Raw genomic sequence first — 12,320 nt, forward strand, 5'->3', positions numbered from 1 at the left:
GAGGAGAGAGAGACGCTCGGCCAGGTTCTGACAGCCGGCACCTCTCTCTCCCCTCAGCGCTCAGCCTTAGTTCTGTGACAGCGTCTCCGCCCCTCTGCCTCTGCCCGGGAGATGCAGAGGAGAAGCTGAGCCCCCGTGTGCGTGGCCGAGCGGCAGAGGATCGGTACATATCGGTGATATGTTCCGATCCTCTGTGCAGGACAAACAGGCTGCAGAAAAAGAGATTGAGGACTTTGTGTCAATTTCTTTTTCTATTTTAAAAGGAAAATATCAGGGGGCTGTTTAGACCCCTAATATTTCCCCGAAGCCCCCCCAAGAGAAAAAAAACATTAAAATGAAAAAAATTTAAATTATATAAAAAATAAGAAATGATAAAAATAAAATAAAAAATAGTATAAAGTAACGTTACACTGAAAAATCTGCATTTTTGTCTTGAAGAATAGCAGAGCACTTCCTGGTGTGTGAGTGGTCCTAGGTACAACTGTGTCTACAGCCTCATAGCTGTATATCTGCAGTGTGAGATCTAAGGCACAGCTGCCTCTCTCTCTGACTTCTAGTGTCAGGAGATTTGGAGTGAGGTTTGTGATGCCACTATTATGCTGCTCTCTGTTCTCCTTGCTGGAGGCTCTGACATGAGGAAGCCAACTCCAACTCTACCAATATGGCCACACTACAGAAACACTATGTACTAGGCATGGCAAGTCAGTAATTGGAAAACGATCGGCTACAGAGAGATCACAGGCAATACTGGTGACTAGTCCTTTGCCCTCCGTCTGCCTTTTTTGGGTGACCTATCCGTGTGATTTGGATAAAGAGAAAAAGAATTGAGCTATACTGGGATTCGTGCAGTAGATCTTCATACTCTGTCTGGCCATTAAAATATTCATGCTGAAAGACTTTTTCCTGCCAGTCACTTCCACTGATTAATAAGTAAATATTCAATTAGCTGGTGCAGGATGATATTAGCAGTCTGTCTGGGTAGTCAGCTGAACAGAGGATTATGGATTTATTTTTTAAGCACATAATCATTTTTTTCGGATTACGGTCCGTTGTGGATTCCCGTAACACTTCCAAGTACACGATACATGAAAATTGAACTGTGACACATAGTTCAATTATATGTATTGTTTGGGACTTAAGGTTTCCACATGGGAAGTTTTTTTTTACATTTAATTAGGTGTATCATACTTAAAGTATATAGGGGGGGATTTATCAAAACTGGAGCAGCTATGCATGGCAACCAATCAGCTTCTATCTTCAGTTTGTTCAGTTAACATTTGAAAATAAAATATAGAAGCTGATTGGTGCCATGCACAGCTGCTCCACATTTTGTCTGCTCCAGTTCTGATAAATTCCCCTCATAGTACGAATTTCCCCATGTTTTAAACAGTTGTAGGACTAACTTAAAACTGGATTAAAGTGACTGTATTACTTGGAACCAGATTTCAGTGATATTATCTGGAGCAGGTTAAGTTGAGATCTGTTTAGCTGCTATGATCATCAGATACTTCCTGCATGTTGATTGGCAAGCAACTCAAATAGAGTAGCATCTCTTCGATCCTAAGAGTCTGAGCAGAAATATTGTTGAATATGATTGTTAATAATAGTATAATATTATTGTATGTAAAATAATTTGCTGGTGATAAAACAAAGGCGCTACATACACTGCCTGACCAAAAACAAAAGTCACCACCTGGATTTTGGGCAGTTTTATGATCTGGGGTTGCTTCAGTTGGTCAGGTCTAGGTTCAGCAACAATATGTCCCCAAAAAATGAGGTCAGCTGTCTACCTGAATATACTGAATGATCAGGTTTTTCCATCAATGGGAATTTTCTTCCCTGATGGCACATTGGGCATATTGCAAGATGACAATGCCAGGATTCATCGGGCTCCAATTGTGAAAGAGTGGTTCAGGGATCATGAGACATAATTGTCACACATGGATTGGCCACCACAGAGTCCAGACCTTAACCCCATTGAGAATCTTTGGGATGTGCTGGTGAAGACTTTACACAGAGGTCTGACTCTCCCATCATCACTACAAAATCTCGGTGAAAAATTAATACAACTCTGGACGGAAATAAATGTTTTGACATTGCATAAGCTTATGGAAATGATGCCATGGTGAATGCGTGCCGTAATCAAAGCAAAAGCAGGTCCAACGAAATATTAAGAGTTTGTCACTTTTTTTTGGCCAGGCAGTGCAAGTCCTGTATAATAATAATAGTAATAGAAATCTTCTGTCTGCAGCCCCAGAGGTCATCAACAACGAAAGCTACACTTATAGCCCCGACTGGTGGGGGCTCGGCTGCCTTATTTATGAAATGATCCAGGGTCAGTCTCCGTTTAGGAAAAGGAAAGAGAAGGTGAAGAGGGAAGAGGTGGACCGGCGAGTGAAGGAAGATGAAGAGGAATATTCTGAGAAGTTTTCAGAAGATGCCAAATCTCTCTGCAGGATGGTAAGTGCAGACAGAAGAGGGGTATGGTGAAAGCATATACATTATTGTGTGGATCATTCCCCCAGTACAGCCGAACCCTAAACCCAAAGTTTAATTGTCCATGCAAGGACAATCATTTGGCCAAGAAAGATTGTTAGACCTTCAGTGCTGATAACTATCTGAGTTGGCATAGACTTTCAAGCACTATAGGAAGACCACATTGGTGCGGTACCTGGAAATGGTTCTTGTAAGTTGCCTCTGCTGTCTTAGATGTTTTGATTTTTTGATTGTTAATGAAAACACTCACCTCTCCGCCGGCTTCCGGGAGTCCCGTCGGCGATCCGGTGACGTCACAGACATCGACGTCACCGGACTCCTCCCCCCTTCCCCAAGTGGCTCCGTCGGCTAACGAAGGGAAGGAGTCCCTTCGTTAGGAGTCCGGTGACGTCGATGTCCGTGGCAGCTAACGAAGGGAAGGTGGGAGGAGTCCGGTGACGTTGATGTCCGTGACGTCACCGGACTCCTCCCCCCTTCGTTAGACGACGGAGCCACTTGGGCCGGTGAGTTTGCCCAAGAAACTTTCTGCACGAGCGCCAGCCAAGGCATTGGCCTATACACATACAGCACAGCAATGAAGTAATACAATGAACTAGGATCACACTAATCCAACACGTTATTATTCTGAGTTGCCCCACTCAAGCGGCGGCCATATTGAGTGGGGCACGTGAGATTAATAACGTGCTGGATTAGTGTGATCCTAGTTCATTTTTTTACGCCATTGCTGTGCTGTATGTGTATAGGCCAATGTAGTTGGATCTGTATGTGCGTTATAATTAATCGAAATTAATTGATTAATCGATTGCATTTTTTTTTCCGATTAATCGAACATGAAAATTTTAATCATTACCAGCCCTAATATATATATAGCAAAGTCTGATGTGTATCAGGCCCCTTGCTGTCATTGACAAAACCGTATTGGTTGAGTTGGATAGAATCAAGGAACAAAGCACCATCCAGTATCAGGGTTAACTGGAGTAATCATAACCTCCAACAGCCCCCTCCTTAATATTCCATAGGGGGAAGCTAGGTAGGATTTTTAAGTAAAAAGCAGTTAAAATGTAAGCAGCAATTTCTATTTTGTTTCTATTGATGCAATGTGAATGGGAACATAACAAGTGTAAAGTTGGTGTGAATGGGAACATAACAAGTGTAAAGTAGGTGTTATCCCAATTGTACTGCAGAAGTGGAAATAACCAGAGGCCTGAATGACTCAGAGGGAAGGGTATACCTCACCTCTAGCACAGAAGGCAATATTGTACAGAAAAAGTATTTCCTATGCCCAATGAGCACACAATTTGAGTTATTATGGCAGTGTTTACTTGTAATGATTGTTATATGGCTTTTAGCCGTTTTACATAGTTGGTTTTTCCATAACTCTTTTTTGAAGCTGGTGGGATAAGATATCGGTCACATAGAGACATCACTCTTCCCAATGACTTGGCCAACTCAAGACTAGCATTGCATGAAGGAGCAATAAACATGTTATACAAATAGTTTAATATATAAAACATCTATTTATAAACTTCCACACAATTTCAGATAAAATTGACCAGCAATACTTATTGTTTCCCTCAAGCTGCTTATAGATTTCAAAGGGTGAATGTGGAGGGGGACGGGGCTAGCCTCTGACCCTGCTTATAATGGGGGCCAGAGTAGTAGTTCTCAGTCGATTGGATTCACATTAGTGTTTGAGATCAGTTTGTGGGTTAAGAGTTAAATTATTGAGTCAGTGGCTGGTTTAATTGTTGGGAATACTTTAGAATTTAGTGACAATTAGAGAGGCTGTACAATTTTCCACTTCTTTTTGGCACCAAAGGGCCCACTTCAAGAACCACCAGCACCGAACTTCTGGTGCGAAGAGTCAAAGGTACCGGTGCCGTTGTTTGAGATAAAATGACTATACACGTTTCAATGTGAATATAAAATCTCATTAGAATGGAGATGTCTAAATAGAAAGTCTGCATTTGACGCGGGCTCCCATCGATATGAGTCCTAGGCCAATACCTCGTGAAAGCAGATTGTTTTCAGGGCAGACCTGTGGCTGCAAGTACATGGTTGGCATAGCTGCTTAAGGCGAATATATAATGTTTGTTTTCAGTACTCTGACTTTATTGGTAACTAATAAGCATGTCTTGTGTCCATTCTCCATCCAGTTAATGACAAAGGACCCCAAGCAGAGGCTGGGCTGTATGGGGGACGGAGCAGCAGGTATAAAACAGCACCCCATATTCAGGAACATCCACTTTAAGCGTCTAGAAGCCAATATGCTCGATCCGCCCTTTGTTCCAGATGTAAGTAATTCTTGCTCCAGAGTGCTCCAGTTAGATGGCTGTTACCCTGTATGATCTGTGCTAGTCAGGAAGAACATTCTAAAAGAACATCCTAAATGATAAAGTCTTCAGTTGATAATGTATGAGTTGTCACTGATTCGATTTATCAGACATCACAACCCCTAAAATTTACATGTAAACTTGCAGAGAAGGAAGAAAGATCGTTTATGCATTTACACAATAGCTTAAAGTAGTATTACATTCTCAAAATTGTTTTCAATAATGAATCCAGATAAAAAAGATTATACATGATCCAACAAAGTACTGCTTTAAATTTTTGCACAAACACACACTGTCATCATGTTTCCCAACAACTCCAACTCTCAGGTCGGCTTCCCTGAACTTCCTGTCCAGAATAAGATCACAAGGGACAACGCAGTCTCCAGCAGCTGTCCATTTACTAGCTTGGAGCTTGCTGTGCCTGTGCATTTGGGACACACACAGCTTACTGGGGTGGCTCCATAGGACCAAATAGGGGAAAGGAGCCATCCTAAAACAGGATATGTGGACTAGCTGATTCTGCAGGAAGCTAAAACTTATAGATATCAAGGGGCAGCATCCATTTTAAGTGATCTATTTGGCATTTGAAATAGCTTAAATACCTTTTTACTTTAATATCCCTTTAAGATATACAGTATTACTGATCTAATTTAAACCAATCTATGTGCCTAAACCCACCACTTTACAATAAATCGAGTTATCCAATGCGGTACATGTGTGTTATTTATGATAAATGTAAATAAAACGTTGGATTATTGAATACTGTATACTCTTTACTATGGCATCTTAAAAATACAATTTCTTTGTTATCTGCAAATTTACGTGATAAAGTCTTTAGTATTACTCTGTGGTGTCTTAGCAAGCGCATTTTCCTGCAAGGACATACTGCAGTCATACAGAGACTCCTTCAGAGAGGAAGTCAGGGTTTATAATTAGGGATGCACCAATACCAATACTAGTATCGGTGTCGATACCGAGTATTTGGGTGAGTATTTGGTACTCGTACCCGCCCAAATGCTTTAATACCTTCCCAATACCAGAACTTCTGGTCAGAGGATGATTTCACTTAACTGGCAGTGCCTTATGGGAACATGGAGCCAGCTTCCCGTGCGATCAGGAAGCTGGGCGGCGAGCAATGACCTGCCTCCTAGCTTCCTGATTGGCCAGGAAGCCGGCTCAATGCTGATTGGCCGGGAGGCTGGTTTCCCAGCCAATCACAATCAAGCCGGCCAAACAACATGGAGCTGGCTTCCCGGGCAATCAGAAAGCTGGGCGGCATGCCATTACCCACTGCCGGGTTCCTGATTGACCGGGAAGCCGGTCCCATGCCAGTGGAAGCACTGGTATCGGCACTCGGTATCAGCGAGTACCGAAAGCAAAATATCGGTACTTGATGCTGAAAAAACGGTATCGGTGCATATTATTATTATTAATCAAGATAGCGCCAACAGTTTGTGCAGTGCTTCACAGTATAATTAAGATTTTACAGTTACCATACTAATTAAAACAAGATGATTAGGAGATCTTTGCCCATGAGAGCTTACCATCTAAAATATTTTCCTTGAAATACCTTTCTTTGTTTATTGCTTAGTGGTTGCTGTATTTTTTTCCTTATGTGCTCATTTACTTCACACACATTGCCCCGAAACACACTTGCCTGGGATCCCACTGTCTTGCCTGCAACTGTGTTCACATTCACAGAAATAGGTAAAGTAAAACAGTTTCTGCAGCAGCCAATCAACAAAGCTTTGGTGCGTTTAACACCATAGTGTGCTGTATGTAATCACAATCACTACAATCTCATATAAGCATTTCAGAATTTTCAATATTAATAAACTTGCATTTTTTTCTTTAAATATTATACATAGGGATCTTATCATTAGCGTCCTTGTAAAGGCAGTTACTGTTTCCTCAACTATGGTGTGAACTGCGTAAGTGTCTTGTCGATGACTAACCGCTGGAAAGAGCCATTGTTTACATCTGAACAAAGACTTCTGTGAATGTGAGCACATTGGACCAGTTTGGCAGCTGCGGTCTCTGCATTGCACTTTATGATCGTTATTAAAGATTGCTGCTGTTACATTCTACTCTACCAGCGCCTGAAGGAGAATTATGGGGAGAGTGAAATACACTCATCCCTATAATTCAAGCAAACAAACAAGCTGTTACAGGTTGGCTCTATTGATCGGGAAGTCAGCGAACACATACTGCCGATTGCTGACTTCCCACTCATCACCCTGCAGAGAGCGGTGATCGTCAGTCACCGCTCCCCGCAGGGATTCCCCCCTCCCCTCTACGATCCTTCACCACTATCCGGAAGAAAAGACAGGGGGAGGGGGTGGGCACAGCTGACTCTACCTCTAGAGTGGCAGAGCCAACTGTCAGCCAGCTGCCTGGATCCCGAGAACGATGCGCGAATATTAAACCATAGTCTGCTTCCAGGAAAATAGATCAGCTCTCCTCCTCCCGTCATCAGCTGGCCAGTGTTGTTGCTTGTTCTCTTTAACTCGACTCTCAGTCCATTCTGATTGGATGTCTTTTTTTCCCTTCCAGCCACGTGCTGTATATTGCAAGGATGTTTTGGACATTGAGCAGTTTTCCACAGTGAAAGGAGTAAATCTGGATACCACGGATGATGACTTCTACTGCAAGTTTGTGACAGGCTGTGTCTCCATCCCTTGGCAGCACGAGGTACTGCAGTTATATTGGTGCAGTGCATTTACTGTACGATAGTAACCACAATCCATGTTATGTTTGAACGGCCAATTTAGAAATAAACCTGAACTCCAGAGAAATATCTAAATAATCCACAAATGAAGTACGTACTTAGGAGCTCTTTTTCCTGGATTTGCATTTTTGTCCATGCAGTCCTGAGATTTATATAACCCTGTCAGCAGCAGAGTCAGGCTGGTGACTTCAGTTTATTGTACTGCATGTCTGTGAAGGTTCCCATTCATCCAGTCCATGGTAAATTACACGTACTCGCCCAATGCTCCGATGCCTAGCCCGATACTTCCTGTATCAAGGAGCCGGGCGCCGTGTAATGACGCGGCGCCCAGCTTTCTGATTGGCCGGGAAGCCGGCTTCATGCTCTCTCTTCACCTCATGAGGGAGCATGGAGCCTGCTTCCGGGCCAATCAGAAAGCCAGGCGCCGCGTCATTACATGGCCCCCGGCTTCCTGATTGGCCAGCGAGCTGGCTCCATGCTTACTCGTCACATAGTGACGAGAAGCATGGGGACGGCTTCCCTGCTAATCGGGAAGTCAGGTGGCGAGTCATTGCACGCCGCCTGCCTTCCTTAATGGGACATTCTGTATCGGCGAGTAACCAAAAAAGAATGGCTTCCTGAGTTCTGATACACGGAGGAAGCTACTTAAACAAATATTGAATCATCTTCAACATTATAGAACAAGTTCAAATAAATGTCACTAACTAGTACTAGCTTCTACCATGACCAAGACTGAGAACCTTCACTGGCAGGACAAGGCCCGGTCCTCTGTTTTTTTTGGGGGGCTGACCATGACTTGAGTATCTGCTTTCCACCTGCTCGGTGAGGTTTATCCTGAAGGTCTTCTACTTCTTCTCGCAGATGATTGAAACCGAGTGTTTTAAAGACATCAATATTTATGAGACGGACGGCTGCTTGTCGCCAGATCTGGATGTGAACAAACCGAACATAAGACCAAAGAGAAGCTTCTTTCATCGATTGTTCAGAAGAGGGGTGAGAAACGTTCCTATTTATGGTGCTGAATTTACTGGAATCTCTTCATTTTACAGTTTACTCATAAAATATTTCTATACTGCAAAGGTAACTAGCTACAAATGCAACTCATTGAGAACAACTAATAACCCACTTAGTTTAAGTGCTGGTTTTGTCTAGGGGACTCGAATAAAGCAGATTTGCTCACCTAATCCAGACTGCTAGACCAGTCCCCGCATTCTCCCCCGGGGTCAGGCAGTCTAAGGACCACTGAGGTCATCGCATCTTATGCAGGTCCATTGACCTGTGCTAGATATGAGAAACGCCGAGGGACAGTGCACTACTGGGGCGGAAGGGAAGAGAGGTGAGCGCTGAGCGCCCTGGGACTGAGGATCTGGTACTACTGAAATTTATTTTGAGCCCGTAGATAAAACTTGCACTTAACCCTTGCAGTGCGGGGGTAGACCCACTACAGCTGATATTCTGTTTGCACTGGCAGATGAACACACTGCCTGGTGGCGGGTGCACACACAGCCTGGTGGCGGGTGCACACACGGCCTGGTGGCGGGTGCAGACACGGCCTGGTGGCGGATGCACACACGGCCTGGTGGCGAATGCACACAGGGCCTGGTGGCGGGTGCACACGCGGCCTGATGGCGAATGCACACACGGCCTGGTGGCGGGTGCAGACACGGCCTGGTGGCGGATGCACACACGGCCTGGTGGCGAATGCACACAGGGCCTGGTGGCGGGTGCACACGCGGCCTGATGGCGAATGCACACACGGCCTGGTGGCGGGTGCAGACACGGCCTGGTGGCGGATGCACACACGGCCTGGTGGCGAATGCACACAGGGCCTGGTGGCGGGTGCACACGCGGCCTGATGGCGAATGCACACACGGCCTGGTGGCGGGTGCATACATATGGTGGCGGGTGCACACACAGCCTGGTGACGGGTGCATACATAGCCTGATGACCTAGGCTATATATTTATCTGCTGGCGGCAAGATTCTGCAGCTGAATGTAAACAGCGGGCAGTGAGCACGAGCAATAGCCAGCCTGCTATTGGTTATTGCAGTTTGAAATCGCCAATAGCAGGCTGGCTATAGCTCCTGGCCACTGCCTGCTGTTTACATACAGCTGCCAGCTGTGGAATTTAGCTGCCGGCAGATGAATGTACCGTGGAGGATGGTGCTACTGGAAGGTTGTGAGGGATGGGAGGGGATACTGGAGGCACTGGATGTGCAGGTAGACACTGAAGGTACTGGTTGTGGAGGGCACACTGGATTGCTGCTGCGCATGCTGGCGGAGTCTCCCCTTCTTGAAACTTGTTTACTGTAGTAAACAAGTTTCAAGGAGAAATATTTGATATATTTATATAATTGGTGTGTATAAGATAACATCACAATCTTACCAAGAACACAGGATGACACTGCTCTGCTTTAGCTGCCTGAACACTAGCATGCAGCAAGAACATTATCATTGACAAGGGAGCTTAGTAAGTGATGGCATGAAAACCTGTATCCTGCGAAATATGTCCTGCACATGCGATGTCTCCAACTCTAAGCGGATTGTCTTCTTTTTCTGGCCCGCACAGGTCTGCTTTAAATCCTCCTACAGTGACGACGATGAAGAGGCATCCCGACCATGAACCACTGTCCAATAGCCAAAAAAATCAAACCTTAGAAGAGTTAAACTGCAAATATTTTATTGTATCTATGAACTGTAAAGGTGTATTATAAATTAAACAAAGAATTCTGTATGCGTTTACAGATTTTGTACATTTCTACTTGAATTCTGATAAGATGTATATTTTCACAAGTGTATTGTATAAAACCAATAAGGTCCTATGCGTACCACTCCAATGCATCTAGTGTGTGCGTGTGTGCGCGTGTGCATATGTATAATAATGATTCATATCTCTCTATGTAATATACCTACACACGCACACCGTGTTCATATGAATGACTGAAAGTATTTAAAACCACAGTCTGTGTTAGCACCATTTAAGAGTACCTGTCACCCACACATAGCGGAGGGAGGCATTTTGTGAGCTCAGTGAAGATTCAGTCTGTGACCCACGGCAAAGGTACAGCGAAAGCAGTCTATGTGACTGCTATATAGCCCTTCAGGATCACTAACAGCTGTGATACGCATTCATCACTACATTTCCATACAAATATGATTTCAAAATAGTGTCCAATCTGCAGCTTTTATTTAAAGAAGACTTTCAAGCGTTACAGTCTTCAATCGGCCACTTCCTGTTTTGGGGTGACAACTTTGCTCCTGCATTGTCAAACACTCCCAGTGGAGACTATAGGCAGCCATTCTGATGCACATTGAGCAGCTATGGTCCACTGTTGTCACTTTTTGAAAAGCCAGCAATGAGCAAAGCATTGCCAACACTGGAACCAGTGCATGTAGACAGGAAGTGGCTGAAAAAGGCCAGTGATCGGGAACGCTGAAACGCAAAAAAAAAACTGTGTAAAAAAAATGTCTACAATATTTTATTTTTTTTAAAAAGCAATAGTTAAAGATGTACAGAGTTGTAGCAAACTAAATATCATCCAGTTAGGGTTTACCTTTACTTCAAAGCATCACTGACATGAATACAAATAATTTGTAACAGACGTACCTAGAAGATAATCAATGAACGACTTATTGTCCTTCTGCCACAATGTTGCTTCGTCCGCAGAGCAAACAATACTTCTAGGAGTGCGCTGAACTCTGTAGGGCTGTCCCTATGGTATTCACTGCCCGAGTGTTGTTCTGGGGGGAAAAGGTGCTGGCAGGGTACATGGCAACCAGTGATGTCAGGGAGCTTGGCGGGACACCAGACAGAGTGTCACAGGTTGCTAGTAACTCTGTACCGTGGTAGTCTCCGCCACCACCCGGCCGCCCCTTGATGAGATGCCACCTGAGGCAGGCTGCCTTATTATAGGGATGGCCCTGGACCTCCGTGTCACTATTGAGTCCACTAATGGGTGGAGATGTCTGATGTTACCAGACGGCTATCCAGTCTCCAATAAGAATGCTAGTTCTGGTCACTCAGTGAGTGTTATTGGACAGTTGAATGGAAACTGCTGTTGGCTAGTCATGAAGTCAGGAAAATTTAGCCTCTGCAATAAAGTGAAAGTAAGTCAGAGAGTGGCCTGTCAGGCTAAGTGATAAGAGGCATATGCATACTCATGTTTTTAGTAGGGCTGGTAATGATTACAATTTTCCTGTTCGATTAATCGAAAACATTTTTAATCGATTAATTTTGATTTAATTATAACGCACATACAGATCCAACTACATTGGCCTATACACATACAGCACAGCAATGAAGTAATAAAATGAACTAGGATCACACTAATCCAGCACTCTATTAATCTCACGTGCCCCTCTCAATATGGCCGCGGCTTGAGTGGGGCAACTCAGAATAATAACGTGCTGGATTAGTGTGATCCTAGTTCATTTTATTACTTCATTGCTGTGCTGTATGTGTATAGGTCAATGCCAGGGATCCCAACCTGAAATAAGCAATTTCAGGGAGGTGCCCTCTCCCCCCCGTCCGCGGAGGGTGGGTTAGGGGGGGCTGGGAGATAGCACCCCCTGCACTGATGGCAGATAGCACAGGAAGCAATAGCTTCATTGCTATCTGCAGACTTTTTTTTTTTTAGTATTCTGCCAGTTGCAGTTGTCAGAATAATAAAAAAAAAGGCATAAGAATGCATTGCTAGATTCCTATTGGCTATTTACTTTGCAATAGCCTATAGCAAACTAGCTATTGCACCGGCCCCTGCTGC

At 44.2% G+C, this 12,320-nt stretch overlaps 1 protein-coding gene across 2 annotated transcripts in view; it reads left to right on the forward strand.

Annotated features, from left to right (window-relative positions):
• Positions 1 to 10,575, forward strand: part of GRK4 (G protein-coupled receptor kinase 4) — a 197,322-nt gene extending 186,747 nt beyond the window's left edge. The window contains exons 12-16 of one of the 2 annotated variants that reach the window (XM_018554987.1): positions 2,252 to 2,460; positions 4,653 to 4,790; positions 7,383 to 7,520; positions 8,419 to 8,550; positions 10,127 to 10,575. In XM_018554987.1, coding sequence (XP_018410489.1) covers positions 2,252 to 2,460; positions 4,653 to 4,790; positions 7,383 to 7,520; positions 8,419 to 8,550; positions 10,127 to 10,180 — 671 coding nt within the window. In that variant the 3' untranslated portion in view covers positions 10,181 to 10,575. The remainder of the gene's footprint in view (positions 1 to 2,251; positions 2,461 to 4,652; positions 4,791 to 7,382; positions 7,521 to 8,418; positions 8,551 to 10,126) is intronic. The other variant, XM_018554985.1, reaches the window with a different exon arrangement.
• Positions 10,576 to 12,320: the final 1,745 nt, after the last annotated feature.

Source organism: Nanorana parkeri, unplaced genomic scaffold (genome assembly GCF_000935625.1).
Source record: "Nanorana parkeri isolate BGI_ZX_2015 unplaced genomic scaffold, ASM93562v1 scaffold180, whole genome shotgun sequence".
NCBI lineage: Eukaryota > Metazoa > Chordata > Amphibia > Anura > Dicroglossidae > Nanorana > Nanorana parkeri.